Genomic DNA, 11,975 nt, shown 5'->3' on the forward strand with positions numbered 1-11,975 from the left:
TTGTTTGCTTTCTGTCTGCTCCCCCCCCCCCCCGGTATAATTCCCTTCACATCACACGCAGGTGAGGGGCGGCGTTGCAGAAGAGATGACAACGTTGGGCGAGTCAGCAACACGCATGACCAACTCCATCGCTGTGACGTCGATCCACAGTCGAGTAAAGAAACGCCCAACAGAGGAGAACAGCCCCTATGCTCAGGACGAGCAGGAAAACCGCAATAACATAGGGAGAAATTGGGGTTCGGGTGTCTCACAGGGCAGGGGCGCCGGGCCTTGTTCGTCTCCAGGCTCATAGCCTTCTAGGGGGCCTTATGGTCCTTATTCGAAACCATGCGGACGGGGACGGCAGACGACGTGAGAAGAGTGGTCGCATGCCGCAGCAGCCGCCCTCCACGTACGTCACTCAGCGCCAAAGTCCCCCTTGGCACGCCGCCGCACCCCCTCGTTCACCGCGGCAGGGTAGCTCTTCAGTATCTGACGAAGCTCTTGTGAAGGCAAGTCATGGCGGCGCATCAGTGTGCTGAGAAGCTGCGGGTTGCACCGAGTGCCACGCTGTACGCACTCCCGAAAGACAGTGACGGCCTCTGACCAGTTCGCAGCCGCGTCGATCACCAGGCACGCCGGAAATGTGCCCAGCGGCGGTGCTGGGCGGGGCGGAGACGCGTGGTCGTAGCGGAGACCCTCCCGCGGCACAAGAAGCTCGAGTACTGCGCTCGCATAAAACACAGCCCTACCCTTGGAAGGACTGCCAGGGAGGAGGTCAGACCCTTTTTGCACAGAGCACGTGGGAAAGTGCAAGACTGACGGGACAGGGAGCAGCGCAGGTCGTGCAGTGACGAGGCTGCGCGTAGCATATTTTTGAAACTCTGGCAGCGGAAAGCGGTAATACAAGGCCAGAGCTGCCTCCCACCAGCCTTGCGCCGCCCACTCCTTCCCCGCCACACTCAGCTGTATCTCGTCCAGCCGCACACCCCCAGCGAGGGCGCCGGCGACTTGCCGAACCAAGGAGACAGTGGCATGGCGGGAAGAAACTAAGCGGTACCACGGCCGCGACGTTTGTGGCACAGTACGGAACAGATAAGACTCCGGAGCGGCAGTGCGCAGGACGCAGTCGAAGGAAACTGCTGCCTCGTCTCCGGGACATAGGCCGCTAGTGCTATTGCCGCTTCTTTCCGGCACAGCACCAGAGGTGTCGCGATGAAGCTGCGAAAGTTGCTCCAGGGCAGCCCTCCAGCTCCCGCGGCTGATCACCCACATGATCAGTTGACGATGTATCTGAGTATCACGCACCTCAGCGCGATTCAGCTTATCCACTGTGGCCTCCCACAAGTGTGGGGTGCAAAGGCCAGCGGCACGGCCGTAAAGCAACGCAATATCTGGAGTCAAGCGACACGACTGCACCAGTGTCAGCACATGGAGCCACAGTCCGTCGGGCGTTGTGGCAGACGAAGCAGAGGGTAGTCTCGACATCACGCGCAGCGCCGCGCACACGCTCAACGCGGATGGAGACACATCCTCGGTCGCTTGCCGCACTAGCGTGCCCTCCTCCTCCCGCGCGTTCTGCAGCAGCCGCTGACGCTTCTGGTCACGCAGCGAAGAGACCTCACGGCGATCGCGCGCAGAATAGCGCCGCACAGAAGACGACTCCATCCTTTCCAGCTTCTCTGCCAACGACGCTCCCTGGGGAGAAGAGAGGAGCGATCCTGCGGAACCCTCGATTAGAGAAGGCAAAGCAGTACGACTTCCCCAGGAGCAGAAAGGCCCGACATCGTGTAAGATGCAATGGCGGAGTGCGCGCAGCTCCTGCACCCGCTCTACACATGCGTGAGGGGGCGGCGTCGGCAGGTAGACGAGCAACCGCGCTGCCGTCTCCCACCCACACCACCGTGTCGCACTGAGAAACACTTGTTGCTGGATTGAGGTAATTGACATCGTCATCTCCGACACCTCACGCGGCACAATCAACCCCAGCTGCCTAGACGAGACTGGCGCTGGATAGCTCCCGCTCTGGGATAGCCGCTTCAGCGCCAGCAGGAAAGACTCCATCGAACTCTCGAAGAGGTCAGCAGACAGTTCCGTATGGCGGGCGATGATGTCTACCGTCTTGCACACCACCTGTGGGTGTCGAAGTGCGTCTGTCGGGTGGAGTAAAGAAAGTGCTGCTGCCCACGAGTGCGGCGCCGCAGCCTGGGCGAGCGCAACACATGCAACACGTATGGAAGGCTCCATAGACAGGTGCTGTTCCTGCAGGGCCATCAGCCCACGCACCCACCGCCCGGCGCGGGCACACTCAAGAGCAAAGGAAGAGATAGCGGACATGCTGAATGATAGCGACAGAGGCCCAGCTCCACCACGCTCAGCATGAGAGAAGGCTCGAGCAAACCTCCCCCCCCCTCTGCTCGTTCCTTTATCGTGTGTGTGTGTGTGTCTTCATGTATAGTGAGGAAGAGTGAAGGAGGAGGGAAAGAGGAGATAAGGAAAGAGTTCGTAAAGACAGAAAGAGAACGTACCACGAGAAGACCAAAGCGCTTCCGGCCTCCCCTCTCCTCCCTACATAGACTGTCCTCAAGTGTACCCTGCACACAGCAAGAAGTGGGCAGAGAAGGGAAGAAGAGCACAACGTTCAGCCGCGAGTCCGAGTGAATGCCTGTTTGTTGGCTGCCAAATATAGGGCGTCGGAAGAAGAAAGGGGCGCTTTTCCCTTCTTCCCGATGTGTCAGCTCTCCGCCACACAACACACGAGTGGATCACCACCCCACCCACGGCCGGCCACAGGCCCACCGCGTCGTGCAACGCCGCCGTGGGAACGCCTTCGTGCAGCGCGCCGGCCCCGTCACAAACACCGCCCACCACCGGCACAGGCAGGCAGCGAGAGCCAGGCACGCACACGCCCGAGTCATGCCGACACACTGCGCACCACACGGACGGCGCCAACGCCCCCACCGCCGCAGGCCTCTCCGCCGCAGGCCTCTCCGCCGCAGGCCTCTCCGCCGCAGCGCCGCCCAGAGCCTGACCGCCGACAGCAGCAGTGACACACCGCACGGACCTCCCCTGCACTGTAGGCACCTGATGCCCTGTCACCGCCAGAAGCGGCCCGACACTTGGCGAGGGTGGGTGGGGCTGCTTGGCTTCCTCACAGAGTGCGGAGGTATACTGGGCCCTGGGATACGAAGCACTGAGGCGTGCGTCCCCCCATGTAATCATGGGAAAAAGAGAGACGGAGTGCTACCGAGCACGGGCAGTGTGGTATGGCATCGCACAACTGCCCAAGCATAAATTGACGCCACGGTAACCCTACACCACAGAAGGCATGGTATCTCTCCCCTTTCCCTTGTTTTCCCTAAACACGTATGTACACGCTGACTCTTCGCTCCCCCTCCTCCGCATCACACCGCTGTAGTCCCGCTTGACTGGCATTTTCTCTTGATCGAATACACTTTGAGTCTTTTAAACGGTGTTTGCGCCTGTAAGTGTGTGTGTATGTGTACGCGGGAGAGCAGCCCAAAATCTCACGAAGAGCGAAGGGCACGTCCATACATATGCAGACGCACACCACCGAGTTTCCCCGCCCGGGCTCCTCCCTGATGAGAGCGCGCGCAGATGAGCTCAAACAGGAGGGGGGCGACAGAGACATAAGACAGCAGCACAGGTTCGAGTGGAAAAGAGAAGAGATGCACAGAGATACAAAACATGTGTGGGTGCGTAGAAAAATGGTGAAAGACAGAGAAGAGTCGCAGGCCTTTTTGTCACTCCTGCAAGGAAGAGAGGGAGGTCCACGACACAGGTTCTGCTCGTTTCTGCGGGGGCCCTCACTCCATCTGAATTCCTAGAGAGGCGATCAGCTGGTCAGCTACGGTAAAGAGAACGTCGAGCGTGGTGCTACTCGTCATCTCGCTCTTCTCGACGTACTCGGAGAAGGAGATGCCTTCTTCACATGCCTTCATGAGCAGAGGGTCCAGCGGCACTGCCCCCCAGAGGGGAACCCCAAACTCGCGGCTGAGTCGAGCACCGGCGCCCTCTTTCTTTCCCATCTTGCCCTCCTCCTTTGGGAAAATCTCCGACTCCTTGTGGCACCCCGGGCACACAAAGCCGCTCATGTTCTCCACAAGGCCGAGGATGGGCAACTTCGCCTTCTGGCAGAAGTTGAACTCGCGACGCACGTCCGCCTCCGCGACGCGCTGCGGGGTCGTGATGAGCACGGTACCGTCTATGCCGTTCGTCGTCTGCTGCAACAGCGAGCTGATGGTAATGTGCTCATCGGACGTACCAGGTGGGGTGTCAATCAGTAAGACATCCAGATCTCCCCACATCACGTCTTTAAGGAACATCTTGATGACGCCGTTCTTGCGAGGTCCACGGAACAGTACCGCCTCGTTCTTGTCCGACAACAGGTAGTGCATCGACATCATGACCACGTTCTCATCCACCAGGACGGGCTCGATACCGCCAGCGCTCTGATGCGCATCCTCGCCGCGCACACCAGTCAGACGAGGGAGCGACGGCCCGCAGATGTCCATGTCAACCAGCCCAACCGACAATCCGCGTGCTCCGAGTGCAAACGCCAACTCCTTCGTCATGGTGCTCTTCCCCACGCCACCCTTCCCGCTGACAATCATGACCTTGTGCTTCACCCCGGCAAGACGCTCGCGAATCAGGGGTATATCAGGATCGGGCCCCTTGGGTGCAGAGGCGCAGATAGCTGCATTAGGACATCCCTGGCATGAGGGCGCAATCCCGGCCTGCGGACTCTCCGGGCCGACGCACTCGGGGTTTGCATTCTGTAGCGTTGCCATTGGCCACTACCAACTACAAGAAGATGAAAAAAGGGGGAGGAAAGAACACGTAAGAGAGAGAGAGTGTGTGTGTGTACGCTACGCGTATGTGCATAAATCAAAGAACGAGGAGAGAAGTGGCAAATGCACCCCTTCAAGGTCACCGCGCGCACGTCGTTGTTGGCTTCCCCCTCCCCTCCCCTCCCCCGCACGTCGTTGTTGGCTTCCCCCTCCCCTCCCCCGCAAGCATGTCGTTGGGCCGCCTGTGAATATATGCATTATGGCGGTGTTGGAAAGAAAAGCGGTGAGAAAGGAGAGAAGAGCAAAGGACGAGCCAAAACGACAGAGGAGCTCCCGCACACGCACGCAGAGACACAGAGAGAAAAGGGAAAAGACAGCGGCCCCGTCACATACAACACGCCTTGTACTCTGAATGCAAATCCACGGAACAGCGCGTCAGAGCTTCGCACCCATCCACCTAATGCAATCTTGAGCTTGGCAGCAGGAAGCGCATTACTGTCCTTGCTCTCTTCTCCTCTGTTGCAGCTCCGCAGCAACGGACGCGCAAGCAACGAGGAGGGAACCGTAGCAGTGTTACTACAGAAACACTCAACGATGTTGATCAGCTCAGCTGTGCGTCACCCTCTTTTCTCTCACAATGTGGAACTTCAGCACTACTGCCTCCTTTAGCCGCATGATTCGTGTGTGCCTTCTTGCTGGCTCCGTTCCACGACTGAGTCGGTCGACGAGGAAGTCCAGCACAACAGCGAAAAAAAATTTAAAAAAGGTAAAAAGGGGAAGAACCCGAGCAAAGTACATCTCTCAGCACAGGCGTGAGCGTTTCACGGCAGCGCTGCTGTCACCGGTGCGGCTCCCTCCTCTCCCATAGACACACACACACACACACACACACACACGACACATGCACAAACTCCGTTGTTGTGTTTTCATCACTTCTCTCCCCATCCAGTGGGGGGAAGGGGGGGGGGCTGAGAGTGCCCATCGACGCAGGGCAGAGAGAGAAAAACGAGAAAGCAGCAAGAGGGAGAGAAGCAAACCACCAACTGGATGAGCAAAGGCTTGCTAACGTTCCCCATCTGCTCAGGGTGTCATGCGCACCGGTGGCTTGTAAATGCGAGAGAGATGGAGAGAAGGAGAGAAAGGGAGACTCTGCTGCTCACCATCTACGCGCGTGCGGTTGCAGAGACGTGAGATTATGACGCTCAGGAAGAAACCCCCGCAGTCGCTACGCGGAGCTCTGTCAAGATGCGCTCCATCACCTTCACACTGTCATCTGCCCCTTCTCCGAAGGTTGTGTAGTCCGTGGCATCCTTCAAGAAGTAGACGAGATCCTCAGGCACGTATCGCACCATCACCCTCCCTTCGCTCAGCAGCTTCTTCAGGTGATGGAAGACGTTGATGCCAGCGGCAGTCCTCAGCGCATCAGGAGTGGTAGTGTAGATGGTATCGACCAGTTCTCGAATACTGAGGCCCTTGTCGTGATCCGGAGCAGAGGACTCGTGGGTGCGCTCGCACAACACCTGAAGAATCTGCTCCTCACGCATGTTCCGGTGCTGGATAATCTCCTCGATTCGCGCGGTGCCGTCCTCGACGACAGGGCCATGCGCCGGGTAGAGTCGCTTTGGCTTTATCCTCTTGAGCACGTGCAAGGAGTTCATGTAGTCCTTGAAGCTGGAAAACACAGACGTCCCGGTGCCCAGGACAGTGTCACTCGTAAAAAGCGCGCCCTCCTCCTGCAAAAATGCGCACAGATGGTCATCGGTGTGTCCGGGCGTGTGAACCAGCTGTAGGGTGGCGCCTTCCACCTCGACAACCTCGGGTGGGACTTGGCACAAGGCATCCACCTTGGTGGGGACGTACTGCGATGGCTGCTTCAGTAGCTGCACCTGTGGGAAGATGCGACGCACCGTTTCCACTCCACCGATGTGGTCCCCGTGCCAGTGAGTGAGCAGCAGCTTTGAAATGAAAACTGGTCTGCCGAGTCGAGTCGATTCCTGGACGACCGCCTTTTGCAAAAGGTCCCCGTAGCCCTCCACACCTTCACCGGAGTCGATCAGCAGCCGCTCCTGTCCAGTGCCGACGAGGTACGTGTTGCTTCCTTGCAGCGTCATGTAGCCCGGGTTGAGCCCCATGATGCGCACGACACGGCTTGACAGCGTCGCGATGACCGGCATGGCGACCTCGGCGCCAGTCCCAGCGTGCATTGTTGCTTGCGGGAAGGTAGCCGACTACAAAGAGGGGGGGTGAAGAGAGAAGCAACGAAGAGGCAAAAAGGGAGACAATCGCTCAGCTGGCAGCCACAACACACACAGAGAGAGGGAAAGAGGAAGAGAAACAGACGTGGATACCAACATGTGCAAAACAAAGAACGAAGAGGGTGAGCAAAGTGGAAAGAATGCCAAGACAAGCAGGCAGAAGAGGGGGGAAACACAAGATTCCTGCGTAGGTGGAGAGAGACGTGTGGCAACTGAACGAGTGACAGGGACAGAGAATCAGACAGAGCGATATATGAAAGCGGGGGGAAAGAGATAGACGAGAAAAAAAAAATGGAAAGCCGCTTACGCACAGCCATGCAACGGAGAAGACAGAGAGGGGGGGGAAGAGACACGTCCTCACGCACGAAGTAGTCTGAGGGTCACCTGGAAGCTAGCTTACCACCAGAAGTGAAAACGAAGGTAGGAGGGGGATAAGTGGCAGAAAGGCGGCGCAAGGGCTGACTCGGTAGACTTGAAAGGAGAACAAAAACAAAAACAAACGAGGGAAGAGAGAAAGGCGGTGACGGTGTTGAGCACCCCTGGGCTGAGTTGCTCGTTTTCTTCTTCGTAACTAATAAAAACGCAACAAGGAGGGGAGGGGGAGAGCAGGCTGAGGCAATCCTCTCTCCCTCTTGATACTCCTTGGCAGACAAGAGGTGTAGGAGAGGGTGAAAGGAATCGGCAGATGCAAAAGCAAAAGAGAAACAGAAAAGATAGGAAAGAGGTGTGGGAGTAGGGTGACAGGAGGAGGAGGAAAGGGCGAAAGTAGTAGGGAGGAAGAGCAGTGTGGATAACGGGAGAACAACAAAGAGAGAAAAGCGTCAGCTCTGATGTTGTTGCTCTCTTCTTGTACACGGTCTGCTTCGAGCAAGACGTGAGAGAGAGAGATACGTAAGTGTGCATGTGTGCGTATGCAGCTCTGCTTCTTTGTTTGTTATTTCGCACTGAATTACCCGGATGACGAAGGATTGCTCTCTTTGGTTAGCCTGCCACTCACTGACGGGCGCCTGAGCACTTGCCTCGCAGTTCTTTGTGATGGCGTAGTCCCGAGACGGAGAAACGAGAGATGAGGAAGAAGGTCGCAGTGATGGGAGTGGGGGCAGACTGGACGAGTACGAAGGCCGCAAGGGGGGAGGTAAGTGCGTATCTAGGTAGGTGCCCAGCCGGTTATGCGAGTTACAAGTATCAACTTGGAAAAGGGGGGAAGGGGAGGGAAAAGATAAAAGGTGGGCATCTCCATCGAAGGAGGAAGGCTTGCTGCGCTTGGGAGTTTGACAGAACCAACGCGCCACTGACAACAACAACAAAAAGAACGCATGTCGAGTGCAGATAAGCGCATGCAAACAAGCAAGCGATAGAAGGGCAGATTAACCACCACCTAAACACACCTCAGCCCTCTACAGAGGACATCCCCCCCCCTCCCGTCTGGCACTCCGCACCCCCTGGCAGGTTTGGCAACGACTGTGGTACTTGCGGCTTTCTATGTAATCCTGTCAGCCACCAGTCACTTCCTTTCGGCTTTCCAACTTTCTCCGCGTCACGGTGCCTTGAGACAGCAAGATATCTATGATCCGAGCGCCATCTCATTCATTCCCGAAGTCTTCTATGTGCCCTGGCGGTGGTGAGTGTAAACAGCTCTCGAGTGTAGGCGCTCTGTGCCGCCCATCCTCCCTGGCTCCTTTTCAGATTTACTATCTCCTGACGCCTGTGATGGCTGCCGTGCCGTCCTCCTCCTGCTTCTCCTCCCCTCCTGCGACTGCTGTGGCGGCGGCAGCTTTCTGCAGTCGTGGATGAGGTTCGATATGCGGCACGTGGCGGTCGATTTGCTCCACCATCATCTGGTACGCACGCTGACAGTGAAGCCCTGGTAAGACATGATTGCTGCGGTCCTGCGCGACAATCAGCAAGGGCGAGTCCTGAAAGAGCCACCCGCTCAGTGGCATCTCGGCAACTGGAAGTACTGTGTTCAGCGGCAGCGGGTGGCCAGTCAAGATACTGGTCTCATACGCCCACAGCTTTGCGACGTTGCGAATCGTGTAGCCGCCCCCGCCGAGCGCCAGCATCGGGATACCGAGATCACGCACCGCCTGCACGCACTGCCCATGACCGAAGGACGACAGGTTGAGCAGGCCGAGGCGATCACCAGCGAGCGAGTCGGCGCCGCACTGAAGGACAATCACATCTGGTGAGTAGCGACGGACAATGGAGTGCAGTGCATGCTTGAATAGACCAAGGTAGAAGAAGTCGGTGATGCCGTCCCATACAGCCAGGTTCATACTGTAGTAGCGTCCACGACCGTAGCCGACGTCGCGCGGATGCCCCGTCCCGGGGAAAAAGCTTTCTCCGAACTTGTGCAGTGACAGTGTAAAGATGCGATCGCTCCTGCAGAAGGCCTCATCCACGCCGTCGCCGTGGTGCATGTCGATGTCAATGTACAGCACCCGGTCATGGCACTTCAGAAGCTCGAGAATGCCGAGCACAATGTCGTTCACGTAGCAGAACCCGGAGCACTCACCGCACTTTGAGTGATGCATCCCACCACCCCAGTGCACCGCCACATCGACCTGGCCGCTGTTCAGCAGCACCGCCCCCATCAACGTCCCGCTGGCTGTAGCAATGGAGTGCTCCATCAGCCCCTCGACCGGAGGACAATCTCCAGAGAAGAACACTTTCGACGTCTCCGCATTCCACAGCCAGCTGCGGCAGCTATGCACCCCGAGGTTCGCCAGGTAGGTGTCGGTATGGTATGCCATCAGCTCCTCTACCTTCACCAGAGGCGGCACAACAGTGCGGCAGTGAGCATCGATCTTGAGCTTCCGCACTATCTCCATCGCCGCAAGCACCCGATACGGCTTCATCGCATGCTGCGGCACAAAGGCAGAGATGTTCATGTCGGAGGCGTAGGCGGAGGTGTCGATCAACGCCACGCGGCCGCGGCTTTCGCTATTCAAAAGTGATGCCTCGGCACCATCCTTGTGCAAGGCGTGCATGGGGGTGTCCCTCCCCACCCCCCCCACACCCCTCGTACCCGTTAAGACGGAAAAAAAAAGCGAACACCGACCCTCTTCTCAATGATGGAGAAGGGGGAGAGGGAGGATGAGGCAAACAAACAGAAAGGCAGAGCCCCTCCCCCTCCTTTGGCACGAGACCCGGAGGCGTCAGCTCCTGTACGGTGCCATACACAGCCTTCGGAGAAAGAACGCAAGAGGGTGAGATCGTCCCTCCCTCTACAGCTGACTTGATGGCTCACGTCCCCCAGAGTGGGAGAAGATTGAGAGGCGAAAGAAAGGGAGATAGAAGTGCATTGATAGCAGCAGCAGCAGCACCTCCACACACACGCTGGCGTCAATATAGAAACAAGCCGCACGGCCCTGCCTTTCCCACATAAGTGCACAGAGAAGAGGCTACACTCTTGTTAACATAAGTCTCTCACATCGTACTAGACACGGCGATAACTACGCTGTCCCATCATTACGCAACGGTGGAAGAGAGAAGTCCTGGCGTGTTCATAGCGGCGCGATACGCAAGCGTTTGTAAGGCGAGGGACCATACAGGCCCCTCACCCCACTCCCTCTCACCAACCAACCTCGCTCGCGTGAGTACGTGTGTACAAAAGTGACTGTTAGTTTTCATTGTTTCTTCTTCGCTTCGAGACCTGTGACGTTCACACTTGCTGGCGGTACCATACCATCCACGCGCAAAAGTGCTGTCATAGCAACAGAAGAGAAAGAGCAGAGTAGATCAGCCAAAGAATCAAGAAGGATGGATGGGTGGGAAAAAGTGAGGGGAGGAGGGTCAGACATACGCTGCTAGCCCACTCCCGCGTGGCGATGCTCTCCGCAACAGAAAGAAAAACAGCACAGAAGTGTACTGGCTGATGGGGCGTGATACTCACTCACTACCTCTCTCGCTCCCTTCATCTCCCTCTATCTCTCTAATGCTTGCCGATATCCCAGACATAGCCCATACTACGGAACACCACGCGGCCTTCCCGAACAACAAGCAGCTCTTGCACCGGCCTCTGGAAAAAGGAAGAGATCCACGGCCCGAGAATGGGGATGGCCACCATACGCTCTCTGTCAAGGACATGCACATACCCGTTACGAGCAAATGTGCGGGATGTCAAAGGTTGCAGCCCAGAGGTCCACGTGATGCGCAGATGCTCGTTCTCCTGTGCCTGCAGCGCTACTACCGCTGGCAGCCCACGCACTACACCCCAGAAGCTCGCAAAGTGGACCTGCGGTGCCATTAGGCTCAGCATCTCCTTTCTCTCCCTATCGTCTTCAGCCATTACAAACTGCTCGGCCACCTGCTGGTTCCGGCGAAGCCACCCATCCGAGTCATCTACAAAGTACTTCAGCTTGCGACCATTGTAGGACATGTTTGCCGAAAGAAAAAAGAGAGACGGCTTAGGCGGTCGGGGCGAGTAACCGACCGCCTGACTCCCTCCAAGAGAATCACCTCGTCAAGGTAGAGGAAGGAGTTACCGAAGCGAGTTGTTTTACCGTCGAAGACACCCAGACACACTCAGGCAACCGCACAACAACGTCACAGATCTGCGTTGGCGTGTGGATTTGTGTGGGGTCGGTGTGGGTGATAGGATGAGGCGACAGCCTTCTACAACTCGTGGTGTAGTTATATGTGTACGTGTATGTGCATTTGTGTGTGTGTGTATGTGGGTCGCGAGTATAATCAGAGGTGCGTACCAGCGTTTGGCATCATTGATAGCCCAAGCGAAGGAGTATGTGGTAGAAGTACAACGCTATTGAGTTTTGGTAGTGGCTGCTGCTATGTGCGTGGAGGGTTAGTCTAGGTCTGTCAAATACAGACTTGCTCACTGGGAGTATCGTCCGCATCCGCAAGGGGGAGGGGGGGAGGCAAATGGGCTCATGTGGGAATAATACCTATCACCGGCACAAGCACCAGGTGT

General features: G+C 57.2%; 5 protein-coding genes across 5 annotated transcripts; all 5 read right to left on the minus strand.

Moving 5' to 3' along the window:
* Nucleotides 1-396: 396 nt before the first annotated feature.
* LBRM_21_0710 (conserved hypothetical protein) lies at nucleotides 397-2,316 on the minus strand (the record flags this gene model as incomplete). The annotated part of the gene is made up of 1 exon (XM_001564730.1): nucleotides 397-2,316. The coding sequence occupies one exon, from the start codon at nucleotides 2,314-2,316 to the stop codon at nucleotides 397-399; it is 1,920 nt and encodes a 639-aa protein (XP_001564780.1).
* Nucleotides 2,317-3,806: 1,490 nt separating this feature from the next.
* On the minus strand, nucleotides 3,807-4,613 carry LBRM_21_0720 (putative nucleotide-binding protein; the record flags this gene model as incomplete). Its single annotated transcript, XM_001564731.1, has 1 exon — nucleotides 3,807-4,613. One exon carries the CDS (start codon nucleotides 4,611-4,613, stop codon nucleotides 3,807-3,809), a length of 807 nt encoding a protein of 268 aa, XP_001564781.1.
* Nucleotides 4,614-5,992: 1,379 nt separating this feature from the next.
* LBRM_21_0730 (metallo-beta-lactamase family-like protein) lies at nucleotides 5,993-6,994 on the minus strand (the record flags this gene model as incomplete). The annotated part of the gene is made up of 1 exon (XM_003723119.1): nucleotides 5,993-6,994. The coding sequence occupies one exon, from the start codon at nucleotides 6,992-6,994 to the stop codon at nucleotides 5,993-5,995; it is 1,002 nt and encodes a 333-aa protein (XP_003723167.1).
* Nucleotides 6,995-8,736: 1,742 nt separating this feature from the next.
* Nucleotides 8,737-10,035, minus strand: LBRM_21_0740 (putative histone deacetylase; the record flags this gene model as incomplete). The annotated part of the gene is made up of 1 exon (XM_001564732.1): nucleotides 8,737-10,035. One exon carries the CDS (start codon nucleotides 10,033-10,035, stop codon nucleotides 8,737-8,739), a length of 1,299 nt encoding a protein of 432 aa, XP_001564782.1.
* A 944-nt stretch (nucleotides 10,036-10,979) lies between these two features.
* Nucleotides 10,980-11,426, minus strand: LBRM_21_0750 (conserved hypothetical protein; the record flags this gene model as incomplete). The annotated part of the gene is made up of 1 exon (XM_001564733.1): nucleotides 10,980-11,426. One exon carries the CDS (start codon nucleotides 11,424-11,426, stop codon nucleotides 10,980-10,982), a length of 447 nt encoding a protein of 148 aa, XP_001564783.1.
* Between the last annotated feature and the right edge of the window lie 549 nt (nucleotides 11,427-11,975).

Source organism: Leishmania braziliensis, chromosome 21 (assembly GCF_000002845.2).
Source record: "Leishmania braziliensis MHOM/BR/75/M2904 complete genome, chromosome 21".
Classification (NCBI taxonomy): domain Eukaryota; phylum Euglenozoa; class Kinetoplastea; order Trypanosomatida; family Trypanosomatidae; genus Leishmania; species Leishmania braziliensis.